The 13,872-nt window shown below is 36.1% G+C and overlaps 1 protein-coding gene across 3 annotated transcripts in view; it reads left to right on the top strand.

Moving 5' to 3' along the window:
* The window catches only part of SMC5 (structural maintenance of chromosomes 5), a 96,345-nt gene that overhangs the window by 60,190 nt on the left and 22,283 nt on the right, over nt 1-13,872 (top strand). For all 3 annotated transcript variants that reach the window (XM_024738957.1, XM_024738956.1, XM_024738955.1), the window contains exons 12-17: nt 5,654-5,748; nt 6,391-6,523; nt 9,168-9,341; nt 10,615-10,784; nt 13,170-13,293; nt 13,630-13,752. In XM_024738957.1, coding sequence (XP_024594725.1) covers nt 5,654-5,748; nt 6,391-6,523; nt 9,168-9,341; nt 10,615-10,784; nt 13,170-13,293; nt 13,630-13,752 — 819 coding nt within the window. The remainder of the gene's footprint in view (nt 1-5,653; nt 5,749-6,390; nt 6,524-9,167; nt 9,342-10,614; nt 10,785-13,169; nt 13,294-13,629; nt 13,753-13,872) is intronic.

Below are 13,872 nucleotides of genomic sequence, written 5' to 3'. Positions count from 1 at the left end.
TTTTTTTTTTTTTTTTTTTGAGGTGATATTTCATTTTAGTTTCTAAATGCAAATCTTCTTTGGAGAAATGTCTATTTAGGTCTTCTGCCCATTTTTTGATTGGGTTGTTTGTTTTTTTGATATTGAGCCGCATGAGCTGTTTGTAAATTTTGGAAATTAATCCCTTGTTAATCTCTTTGTTTGCAAATATTTTCTCCCGTTCTGTGGGTTATCTTTTCATTTTGTTTATGGTTTCGTTTGCTGTGCAAAAGCTTTTGAGTTTGATTAGGTCCCATGCTTATTTTTGTTTTTATTTCCATTACTCTAGGAGACAGCTTGAAAAAGATATTGCTGCGATTTATGTCAAAGAGTGATCTGCCTATATTTTCCTCTAAGAGTTTTATAGTATCTGGTCTTATATTTAGGTCTTTAATCCATTTTGAGTTTATTTATATGTATCTTGTTAAAGAATGTTCTAATTTCATTTTTTCATGTGTAGCTGTCCAGTTTTCCCAGCACCATTTATTGAAGAGACTCTCTTTTCTCCATTGTATAGTCTTGCCTCCTTTGTTGTAGATTCATTGACCATATGTGTGTGGGTTTATTTCTGGGCTTTCTATCCTGTTCCATTGATCTGTATTTCTGTTTTTGTGCCAGTACCATACTGTTTTGATGACTGTAGCTTCTTATTGCCATTTTGTTAATTGTTTTGGATTTGTTTTTGTACGTGTTTTTTCTTCCCTTCCTCTTTTTTTCTCTTGTGATTTGATGACTAACTGTAGTGTTGTGTTTGGATTCCTTATTCTTTTCTGCATGTGTATCTATTGTAGATTTTCAGTGTGCAGTTACCATGAGGTTTTGGTATAGCATTCTATATATAAACAAGATTGTTTTCAGTTGCTGATCTTTTAATTTAAAATGCATTTCCAATATCCTGCCTTTGTGCTCTCCTCATAATTGCTGGTTTTGATATCATATTTGTTTAGCAGATGATTTCCTACCTTTACTGTATGTTTGCCTTTACCAGTGAGCTTTTCCATTCATAATTTTCTTGTTTCTAGTTGTGGCCTTTTCTTTTCCACCTAGAGAAGTTCCTTTAGCATTTGTTGCAAAGCTGGTCTGATGGTGCTGAATTCTCTTAGCCTTTTCTTGTCTGGAAAGCTTTTGATTTCTCCGTCGAATCTGAATGAGAGCCTTGCTGGGTAGAGTATCCTCGGTTGTATATTCTTCCTTTTCATCACTGCCTTCTGGCCTGCAGAGTTTCTGCTGAGAAGTTAGCTGATAACCTTATGGGAGTTCCCTTGTACATTATTTGTTACTTTTCCCTTATTGTTTTTAATATTTTTTGTCTTTAATTTTTGTCATTTTGATACCATGTATCTTGGCATGTTCCTTCTTGGGTTTATCCTGCCTGGGACTCTGCTTCCTCTGTGCTTCCTGGACTTGGGTGACTGTTTCCTTTCACATATTAGGGAAGTTTTCAGCCATTATCTCTTCTAATATTTTCTCAGGTCCTTTCCATCTCTCTCCTCCTTCTGCGACCCCTATAATGTGACTGTTGGTGTGTTTAATGTTGCCCCAGAGGTCTTGTAGACTGTCCTCATTTCTTTTCATTCTTTTTTCTTTATTCTGTTCCACAGCAGTGATTTCCACCATTCTGTCTTCCAGCTCACTTACCAGTTCTGCCGCAGTTACTCTGCTATTGATTCCTTCTAGTGTATTTTTCATTTCAGTTATTGTATTGTTCATCTCTGTTTGTTGTTTAGTTCTTCTAGGTCTTTGTTAAACATTTCTTGTGTCTTCTTGATCTGTGCCTCCATTCTTTTTCCAAGATCTTGGGTCGTCTTTATTGTCATTACTCTGAACTCTTTTTCAGGTAGATTGCCTATCTCTACTTTACTTAGTTGTTCTTCTGGGGTTTTATCTTGTTCCTTCATCTGGAACATATTCCTGTGCTGTCTCATTTTGCCTAACTTTCTGTGATTACAGTTTCCATTCTGCAGGCTGCAGGCTTATAGTTCTTCTTGCTTCTGCCATCTGCCCCCTGGTGGATGAGGCTGTCTAAGAGGCTTGTGCAGGCTTCCTGGTGGGAGGGACTGGTACCTGCCCACTGGTGGGTAGAGCTGGCTCTTGCCCCTGTGGTGGGCAGGGCTGTGTCAAGGGGTGTGTTTATCAGGCAGCTGTTTACTCAGGAAGGCTTTAGGCAGCTGGTCTGCTGATTGATGGGGCTGTGTTCGCACCCTGTTGTTTGTTTGGCCTGAGGCATCCCAGCACTGGAGCCTACAGGCTGTTGGGTGGAGCCAGATCTTGATGAGAAAATGGCAGCCTCCAAGAGGGCTCATGCCAATGAGTACTCCCCAGAACTACCATCACCAGTGTCCTCGTCCGCACAGTGAGCCACAGACCCCCCCCCCCCCAACCTCCACAGGAGACCCTTCAATACTAGCAGGTAAGTTTCTTATGAGGTCATTGCTTTTTTACCTGGGTCCTGGTGCATGCAAGGCCCTGTGTGTGCCCTCCAAGAATGGAGTTCCCAGTGCTGTGGAATTCCTGCAATCAAATCCCGCTGGCCTTCAAAGCCACATTCTCTGGGGGCTCCTCCTCCTGTTGCCAGACCCCCAGGCTGGGGAGCCTGACGTGGGGCTCAGAACTTTTACTCCTGTGGGAGAACTTCTGTAGTATAATTATTTTCCAGTTTGTGGGTCGCCCACCCAGCATGTATGGGATTTGATTTTATCGCCATTGCACTGCTCCTACCATCTCATTGTGGCTTCTTCTTTGTCTTTGCATACAGGGTATCTTTTTTGGTAGGTTCCAGCATTTTTTTGCCAGAGGTAGTTAGTTGTGATTTTGGTGTTTCCATAAGAGGGGGTGAGCTCACATCCTTCTACTCCGTCTTGTCTTCTCCTGCTTTATTATTTCTCCATAGCAAAGTACAGGTGGTTTTGCTATAAGCAATATATAATTCCTAAAAATTACTGTACTGCAGAATTGTATAATAAAAACCCACGGGGGCTATGGTGTGGGGGGGGGGGAAGCACAGCTTTACATATGTTAAATTATTAAGAAATATGCAGATACAATAAATGTGCTTTTTCTTTTTTATTTGTTTATTGAAGTATGGTTGACTTATAAGTTTCAGGTGTACAGCATAGTAATTTGATGTTTTATGGATTACACAATGTACAAAATTAGTATGAAATATTGACTATATTCCCTGTACTGTATGTTACAACCCTGTGCCTTATTGAAAGACCTGAAGTTGGCTTGTGGAAGTAGGCATTGGAAGGGTTCCGTATGTGAATTATGTAGTAGGTAAAACAATTATAAAGCACTTACCTGAAATTGGATGGCAAGTTGTAACACCAGATGTGGTTGAGGGGTGGCTCATAATATGTAGTGAACTCAGGCAGCTGGTAGATGTTTGAGAGGGATGTGTGTGTGTCTGTGTGTTTGTGCACAAATTACGTCTATTCCTACGCAGCTCCATTCAGTTGGGTGCAATTTTTTGCATTCACCTAGAGAAAAGCTTATATTTGTTATGGATATAATTGTACCTAAGCAAATGTGAGAATCACATAATGTTTAAGTTGTCCCCTAATATATAAATTGCTTGGAATAAATTTGTCCTCAAAACAAGCATTACAGTAAAACTATTTTTCTGTTGGTAATTATGTGTGAGGAAATACTTTGAGCCTTTAAAAATATCCTGTTGCTCATGTAACTGCCTAGTAGGTTTAAGAACCATTAATGATTCTCATCATTCTTTCGATATTTATTAGTTGGTATTCTATAAGGAAGAGCTCTTTCTTTTCCATTTATTTAGTCATTATATCATATAAAATTCATAGAATTTTGTTTTATGGATTTTAATCCATTACTATCATTATTTATTTTAATGCTCAAATTGTCCCACATTTGGCCAGTGAGACCTTCAGCTTGACCGCTGTACGTTATTTTACCAACATTTTTTTTTTTTTGCGGTACACGGGCCTCTCACTGTTGTGGCCTCTCCCATTGCGGAGCACAGGCTCCGGACACACAGGCTCAGCGGCCATGGCTCCTGGGCCTAGCCACTCCGCTGCATGTGGGATCTTCCCGGACTGGGGCACGAACCCGTGTTCCCTGCATCGGAAGGTGGACTCTCAACCACTGCACCACCAGGGAAGCCTTTACCAACATATTTTGAGCAGTACTTACTTTTGGGGAGAGCAAGGTGTTCACTTATACCTTTACCTTGCTGTGTCTGGGCCTTACAATCAGCCTTTTCCCCAAAGAACCCTAGTTTTTAGAAACCAAGATCTGTGTGTTAGATGTGTGCATTGCTGCTAGTGTCTCATTGCTTCTTAGCCCTTGCATGCAAACCCTTATTTCTATATTTATCTGGAGAACAAGAGTGCATAAGGGCACCATGAATTCACACTGATGCTTCCAATTACAGTCGAACACAACAGGGTACCTTCTACTCTTTCTCCTTTGCATATCTGTAATTTCCTACTGTAGCAGTGAAAAACACCTCCTTCTCCCCCTTATCATCAATTTATTTACTAATTTGTTCAAGTGTAGAGTGCTGTGAAAGTAGTCACAGCATTCTAGACTGTGAAAGTAGTTTGAACATTGCTAATCTGTGCCACCATGAAATTCCTCCATTCCACCATCCCATCTTGTCTCTCAGCAGTGTTTTATTTTTTTGTGTTTTATGTCTTGCACATCTTTTGTTAAATGTGTTCCTAAGTATTTTATGAATTTTTGACACTCTTAGAAATGGATTTCTCAAATTCATTTTTCAGTTGTTAACTGCTAGTACATAGATATAATTTGATATATTTTCATTTGATGTGTATCTTGTGACACTATTGAATTCACTTCCTGAATTCTAGTAGTTGCTTTATAGATTCCACAGGACTTTCTGTGTAGAAAATCATACCCTTGCAAGTAGATCTTTTTACTTGTTCCTTTTTAATCTTTTACCTCTTTATTGTGCTTCACTACATTGTCTAGTACCTCTAGGACAATGTTGAAAAGAAGTGGTGTGATTTGATACCCCTGCTTATTCCCAGGCTTAAGGGGAAAGCACTCAATATTCCACAATTAAGTATTATGTCTGCTGTATACTTATCATAGATGCCCTTTACCATGTGGAGGAAATTTCTTTCTATTCCTAGTTTGCTGAAAATCATATGGCTTTTGTACTTTATTCTGATAATACAATAACTTGGATTGATGTAGCATTCAAAATCAACCAATCTCACATCCCTGGGATAAATTCTACTTGGTCACGTATATTGCTGGATTCTGTTTACTAATATTTTGTTAAGGATTTTTGTATATGTGTTCATGAGGGATATTGTAATACTTTTGTCAGGATTATACTGGAATCATAAAATGACTTGTCCCTTCCTTTTTGTTCTGAAAAGGTTTTTGGTATTACTGCTTCCTTATCTGTTTGATAGAATTTATCGGTGGAAATAACAAAAGAAATGTACTCTTTGTGAAAACACATAGCTACAATATCATCACACTAAAAAATTTTCTTATAAGTACCATTAAATAGCTAGTCAGTGTTCAAATTTCTGATCATCCCATGAATGCCAATAAGAATACCATAACTTTAAAAATTCTTTTGATTGAGTATATGGTAATTAAGGTAATATTTTCTTTTCCTTATATTAAGGTTCGTGACCATAAAAAATTAAGAGTGAATGCTGTTATTGCTCCTAAGAGTTCATATGCAGACAAAGCACCTTCACGACCATTGAATGAACTCAAGTAAGTCTTGAAAATATTATTAGAACTAAGCTGTTACTTTGAATATTGAATAATCATTTCTCTCAAATATATTTTAATTATTTCTTTGTCACATAAATATGTTTCTTATAGGCTGAATTATTCCCTTTTAGGATCTCTTCCTAAGTCTAAAATAAGGAAAAATCTAGGCCCAGGAACAGACCATGGTATCAGTTAGTATATGATGGTGATTTTTTAAATCAGTGGAATAATATTGGACTACTTAGTAAAAGCTACTAAAATAGTTGGTTAGTTATTGGGAAAATAAAAGGGTAAATCATCACTTCATAATATAAACATAATTTCCAGAAGGATCAAATGGAAAAACTGCAATTATAAAACAGCTATAAGTAAATAAAGTCTTAATTCTGTATAAAAGCAATGGTAGAAGCAACAAAAGAAGAGATTAATGGTTTGTAATTATAAATATTAAACTTTTTGGACAAGGAAATAAATCTGAATATTAATTACTTAATATTAAGTGGCTAAACTATACAAAGAAAATACTTTCTGTACCATTGTTAATTTATTTGTTATTTATTGTTTAGTCACCACATGTCAACTAGGATTTTTTTTTAAATGATATTTTAAGAAGAAAAACCTAATAGTTGCTTTTCCTTTCAGACAATATGGATTTTTCTCTTATTTGCGAGAGTTATTTGATGCACCTGATCCTGTCATGAGTTACCTCTGCTGCCAGTATCACATTCATGAAGTTCCTGTAGGAACTGAAAGAACCAGAGAAAGAATTGAACAGGTAAGAAAGTACTGAATCAGTACCAAAAATGTAGTTTTGTTAAAACTTCTTAGCTTAAAGTCAAGGAAAACTTGTAATTTAGAGAAACATGCCATTGTTTCTAACCATACAGAAATTATCTTGGTATTTTCCATTTTTAATATGACATAGGACAGTGAATGTTGACTAATACTTGACGACAGGAGTGGTGTGGAGTTACCTAGAGCAGGGGCCCCCGACCCCCAGGCTGCACACACAGCAGGAGGTGAGCGGTGGGCAACCGAGCGAAGCTTCATCTGCTGCTCCCCATTTTTCCCCATCACTTGCATTACTGCCTGAATCATCCCCCCCACCCACCCAGCCCAGGTCTGTGAAAAACTGTCTTCCACGAAACTGATCGCTGGTGCCAAAAAGGTTGGGGACCGCTGACCTAGAGTAAATAAATAATACATGTAGGGTAGTTAAAACCTGAAGAGACACGTGGCTCTCTTATGTGATTCTGCCTTGCTTGACAAACATTTGTTCAAACATTAACGGTTTAGTCATTTAAATTCTTGTATTATGTTTTTCAGACAAATTATACTTTAGGATGGTAGGCTAGGATATGTAACTGCTTTGGTAAGCCCTCCCCTTAAAGTTTCCATTTAAGATTATCTCATGTGAATGACCACCCCTTAATAGGATTTCATTTTCCTGTCTAGTACAGCTACATAAACTCTAAGTTCCTATATTCTGCTAATGCTTGGAGTTTTCTTCTCCTTACAAGTAATCTCTAAGACTCCAAACCACCTTCATTGCTTTTATCAAAGGGAGAAACAGGGAAGAAGTCTCCTCTAGAAAAGATTTTTCCTTAATACCAAGTTGCCATATTAATACTGCTTGTAGGACCCAATTACAGACCTAACTGCTATTTATAATAGTGAACTTATTAGAGAATGTGTTTTAAATTTTTTAACAACCATTCTACAAGTATCCCTAGGATATTCATTTGTAATTTCGGGGCCTCTATATACCTCATTAACAGAAGATAGAAATGGGGGCTCATTACTATCCCATTTTGCACAGACAAGCCATTATTACTTATGGTAAGTTGCCTGTGTCTTTGATTAAAAATTATATTATGGTGACCATTTGGGGAAACCAAAAATACAACTCTCCATGTGGGTGTACCTCTCTCTTTGGTCTTCATAGATGGGGTTTAAAAAAAGAGGACAAGACTATATACATAGACCAATCCAATTTCTGTCATAACTTCAGAGGTAGGTAGGGTGCTATCTCTGAAGCTTAGGATAGTAGGTATTCTTTAGTATTGCAGAAAGACTATAGAAAATTTGGTAAGGGCTTTCATAGCTTTACTTTGGGGCAGAAAGGAGCAGTACTGCACTTGGAAAATCCTTTCACTTTTTGAACAGTGCTTCAAGTTGATTTTTATGCACTTTTTAACATTTTGGTTAAGTCATCTAGAGAGCTTTAACTCTACTGTCTGTACTAGAAAAATAACATTGTATATAGTAAAGCAAAGTCAGACACCTAATAAAGCCCTTGACATTGTCTTAGCCATCTTTCAGAAGATACAAGCCTTCATTGAGGAAATTCAGTCTTAATGTTTCATGTCTACCTAATGACAAATAATGGCTATATTTCTTCCTTAGAATAAAAATAACATTCTTTAGTGTAAGTTTTGCTTTATTATCAAGTCCTGACATTTTTAGATTCTGTAAATGATTATACTCTATTTATGCAGTTGTTCTCATTAATTTCCAAGGCTGGTCTCTGGTTCAATTGTCTGCTGACCTCCTTAGCTTAACAATGTTCTTTTTGCTGAGAGCACTCCCACCATCTCTGTCAGTTTCAATTTGATTAAAACTTATTTTCATGAAATGTGGGTAGGCTAACCTCATCTAGGCTTTCCCTTCATTTCAAATTATTCAGCATTTGTGGATGCCAGTTTATACCCTATTAAACTAAGTATGCTTAAATATGTCTTATCTCTTCACTTAAACTTCTAGAGAGAAGCCACAAGAATACTGGTAGTAAACCTTTAGAGATTGGAAAAAACTACAGCAGCCTATTCTTTATAAATAACAGTAACAGATCCAATGTTAGGGTGTTTAGAATGTGCATTAGTTTATGAAACTCCTTAAATAAATTCTTGAGAGAAAAGATCTCCAAAAAATGCAAAGTCTTTGAAGTCCTTGAAAAGTGTGTGCATTAAGTATTCCCCAAATATACAGGAATTAAATATAAGATTATGTATCTTTGAACAATATAACTGAGGGGAGGGGAGAGTAAATGTGTTAGTTGAGATAACACAGTTCAGTCTACAGGGAAGTTGACTCCTGGTATCTCTTCTGTAGATAAAGTCCCAAAAGTACACTTACTTGGGAGAGATTGTATAGTGAAGTAGAAGTATAGCCAACTTTGGTGGTTGTTTTGGTTTTCTCCCAGTTCTCTCTTCCTTAGTGGTGTTTTCCCAAATAATTACCTGAATTTTATCACTCACCTTTTTAGAGATGTTGGGTACATTTTTAAAAAAATAAAGTATATCCTAGTATATTTTGATCTTCTAAAATTCATGAGATCTGTATTTTTAATTCGTTAGTCCTTTTAAAAATATGTCATAATTATTCTTAGATGTGCACTGAATGCGTATTTTACATCATAGGTAATACAAGAAACCCGATTAAAACAAATTTATACAGCAGAAGAAAAGTTTGTGGTGAAAACTTCTTTTTATTCAAACCAAGTTATTTCTAGTAACACATCCCTAAAAGTAGCCCAGTTTCTCACAGTCACTGTGGATCTAGAGCAAAGACGACACTTAGAAGAACAGCTAAAGGTTGGTCATTTAAAAAAACTTTTTTTTAATTGAAGTACAGTTGATTTACAATGTTGCATTAGTTTCTGGGGTATAGCAAAGTGATTCAGTTATAGATATATACTTTTTCATATTCTTTTCCATTGTGGTTTATTACAGGATATTGAATATAGTTCCCTGTGCTATATAGTAGGACCTTGTTGTTCATACATTCTATCTATAATAGTTTGCATCTGTTAATCCCAAACTCCCAATCCATCCATCCCCTGCCTCCCCCTTTCCCTTGGCAATCACATATCTGTTCTCTATGTCTATGAGTGTGTTTTGTAAGTAACTTTGTGTCATATTTTAGATTCCACATATAAGTGATATATAGTATTTATCTTTCTCTTTCTGACTTCACTTATAATCTCTAGGTCCATCCATGTTGCTGCAAATGGTGTTATTTTGTTCTTTTTTATGGCTGAGTAGTGTTCCATTGTATGTATGCACCACATCTTCCTTATCCATTCATCTGTTGATGGACATTTAGGTTGTTGCCATGTCTTGGCCATTGTAAATAGTGCTCCTATGAACACTGGGGTGCATGTATTTTTCTATAGTTTTGTCTGGATATATGCCCAGGAGTGGGATTGCTGGATCATATGTAACTCTGTTTTTAGTTTTTTGAAGAACCTCCATACTGTTTTCCATGGTGGCTGCACCAAGTTACATTCCCACCAACAGTGTAGGAGGGTTCCCTTTTCTCCACACCCTCTCCAGCATTTTTGATGACCATTCTGACTGGTATGTGGTGGTACCTCGTTGTGGTTTCACTTTGCAGTTCTCTAATAATTAGCAATGTTGAACATCTTTTCATGTGCCTATTGGCCATCTGTTTATCTTCTTTGGAGAATACCTATCTAGGTCTTCTGCCCAATTTTTGATTGGATTATTTTTGAGTTATATGAGCTGTTTGTATATTTTGGAAATGAAGCTTTTGTCAGTTGCATCCTTTGCAGATATTTTCCCCTAGTCCGTAGGTTGTCTTTTCATTTTGTTTTTGGTTTCCTTTCATGTGCAAAAGCTTGTAAGTTTAAGTCCCATTTGTTTATTTTTGCTTTTATTTCTTATTGCCTTGGGAGACTGACTTAAGAAAACATTGGTATGATTTATGTCAGAGAATGTACGGTGTTATGTCTTTTATATCTAAGTTAAAGATTGGTTATTTTGAGTATTAATAAAGAATATTAACTGGAGTTATAATACGTTAGCCTGTTTTTTAAATATACTAACAATATTGCATATTCCATAGGAAATTAATAGAAAATTGCAAGCAGTAGAATCAGGGTTGATTGCCTTACGTGAGACAAACAAACATCTAGAACACAAAGATAATGAACTTAGACAAAAGAAGAAGGAGCTTCTTGAAAGGAAAACCAAGAAAAGACAACTGGAACAAAAAATTAGTTCCAAACTAGGAAGGTATCTTTCAGCCTATTTTGGGGTAAGGGGGCTGGGTGGGTGGTACAAAAGCACTATAAGGATATTGTTAGTTATACGTTGTAATGACGACACAATTCCCACCAGCAATCTGCGTACAATTTCTCTCTCAAACTTACCCTCCTACCCAAAACATGGGACAAAGGGAGGTGAATCTTAAGTGTTGTGAGTTTTTCTGTTCCCTGATCTGCTGTTCTCATCCCTGGACCCCTTTCTGTTCTTAAAAATTATTGAGGACCTTGAGGAAGTTTTGTTTCTATGGATTATATCTATTGATATTTACCAAATTAGAAATTAAATTCATTAAAACGATAATAAAGCCATACATTAACATATTTATGAAAAAGTTTTCCAAACAAAATACATTTAGCAAGAAGAATGACATTGTTTTTACATTTTTGTAAATCTCTTTAGATGAAGTCAGTTGTTTTTCATATGTGCTTCTGCATTCACTGGGTTGTGAGATGTTTTGGTTGAAGTATATGAAGAAAATCTGGCCTCACATAGATATGCAGCTGGAAAAGGGAGAAGTGCTTTAATAGACTTTTCAGTGTATGTATTATCAAAACTTGCCAAGGTGTGGTTTGTGAAAGTTTAATTGCAACATGGAATGCGAACTCATCAGTGAAGTTGTGCACTCCTACATTACTTTAAGTGCATCATTCACCCATGAATGACTTTGTTGCATTATGCTAGCTTACTGTGAGATCCCAGGCAATTGTTCTCAGAACTTATTGTTTTATTTTGAATTTAGATATTTTATAGAAACTTGGAATATATAAGATGGGATAAAAGCTATTAGGGTGTTCAGTCTGGGGAAAGGAACTGTGGCTTCCAGTTTCAAGGCTTTTCCCATGCCCTGTCATGACACAGCACAGACCTTTCTGTTGTGATTGTTCTTTTATGCTTCTTTGCTATAGAATAAAAATATAGATATCAATAACATAATAAATGAGAGCTGAGTCTTGAATAAGGTACAAGTTTACCTTGATCTAATATAATAGTGTTTCTAAACACATTCATAAATTAAATATTTAAAATGCTTTAAGAAAAAAAATTTTAAGCAAACAATTGCACATTAACTTTTGTTTAAAAAGTCAGTAATGTACCTTGGTTGCTTAAAGCAAGATATAGCTATTTAGTCTAACTGACTGCCTAGAATTTTTTTCTACTTTAACCCTTCACTTCTGTCTTCAGTCATCTACAAGACATTTACTGTTGGACTGCTGTATTGAACTCATTGTCTAAAGCTAAACTTTCTCCTCATAAAGTAATGTTGATTTTTGTAGTGCAGTAACCTTTCATAGCCATTGTCATCCTGCTGTCTCATACCTCCAGTTACTCACTTTGGAATACTGCAGTGGTGACATGGTTAATGGTCTCTACTTGACTAGTCTCCTTCTCCGTTCAGTGCGTCCAGAATACTGTCATCCAGTTTATCTTCTTTTCACGTTCCTACCCCCTTCAAGAATATCTTATAGCTCCCTACCTTTACTACATGAAATTTAATTAAATACTGCTTTCCTTTAGATTGGCTTTCAGGTTTTTCAAAATCTTATTTCACTCCACCCATTCTAATTTCCTCCCTGTCTTCCCCAAAGTCTCTTCATGTACCGTTCAGTCCACTCTCTGCAGCATCCACTGAACTTATTCATTCTTGTTTATTATTGCTTCCATCGTTTGTTCTTGATTCTTCCCTTGAGGCAACATGATGTAGTGGAAAGACTTGGACTTTGATGTCAAACACATCTTACAGTTTAGTATCTGGGATCTTAGGTAACAACTTCTGAGCCTTAGTTTCTTCATCTTAAAGAGCAAAGTATTAACCTTTAGGATTGTTGTATTGCCTTTTCATTACATATATTTTTTACCTGTTAATCAGATCTCCACAGTTAAGCTCCTTAAGGGACTATATTTATAAACAATGTTTATCAGTTATGGGCCAGACACTATACTAAGTGTGTTCCAGAATTTGCCTTTTTTTAGTATTCACCAGAGCCCAGTGGAGAGGTACTATTATTATTTACAGTTTATAGATGAGGAAACTGAAGCTCAGAGAAGTAAGTTCTTCAGTTATATCGCTCATTAGTGGCAAAGAGGAAATTTAAATCCATCTTTCTGATTCCAGATCCTATACCATTAGCCACTAGCATTACCTAGACTATGCTGGGCACATACTCTATCTATCTCAAAAAATATTTTCAATCTTGAGTGGTTACACAAAATGATTGTTTAACCTAGAAGCTAGCAGTTAACATCTGAGTAGCATTGCTAAATAGCCCACCCATAAAGCAGCAGGGGGCCTTGGAATTTGGGCTCAATCCTTGTGTTTTCTCTGATTTCCACATCATTATGCATTTCATACAGTTTAAAGCTGATGGAACAGGATACTTGCAACCTTGAAGAGGAAGAACGAAAAGCAAGCACCAAAATCAAAGAAATAAATGTTCAAAAAGCCAAACTTGTTACTGAATTAACAAACCTGATAAAGGTAAGCCATTTTCTTAATTTTAGTCATATTTTTTTTGTTGCAGGTCGACAGCAAAATCTTAGCAAGAGATTGTATTGTTGGACATTTCTCATTCTAGATCAGTAAATTGGTTTAAAGCACTCATTAAGCTAAATTATTTTATTCCAGATGACTCAAATATACAAGAAAACTTTAAAATTCTCTTAAAATAAAATTATAAAAAGATTTATTTGAGAGAGGTATCAGTCACATTAGAAAAATGTTATTTTTTTCATGGTTTATAATTTTGTTTTTTAAAAGAAACTGTACTGTTTTTCTTAGTTGTAAAACAAACTCATAGGGGTTTTTTATTCCTAGATTTGTACGTCTTTGCATATACAAAAAGTAGATTTAATTCTTCAAAATACTACAGTGATCTCCGAGAAGAACAAATTAGAATCAGATTATATGGCTGCTTCATCACAGCTACGTCTCACAGAGGTAAAATGTTTACTTTTATTTTTTATTTTGGGGCTTCAGACCAGTTTGAAAATGTGTGTGTGCGGTGGGGGGGGGTGGTGTATGTATATACATATATATATATATATATATATATATATA

This window comes from Neophocaena asiaeorientalis, unplaced genomic scaffold (assembly GCF_003031525.2).
Source record: "Neophocaena asiaeorientalis asiaeorientalis breed wild unplaced genomic scaffold, Neophocaena_asiaeorientalis_V1.1 scaffold249, whole genome shotgun sequence".
Classification (NCBI taxonomy): Eukaryota; Metazoa; Chordata; class Mammalia; order Artiodactyla; family Phocoenidae; genus Neophocaena; species Neophocaena asiaeorientalis.
Note: the sequence above shows the minus strand (reverse complement) of the source record. Positions and strands in the feature narration are given on the sequence as shown.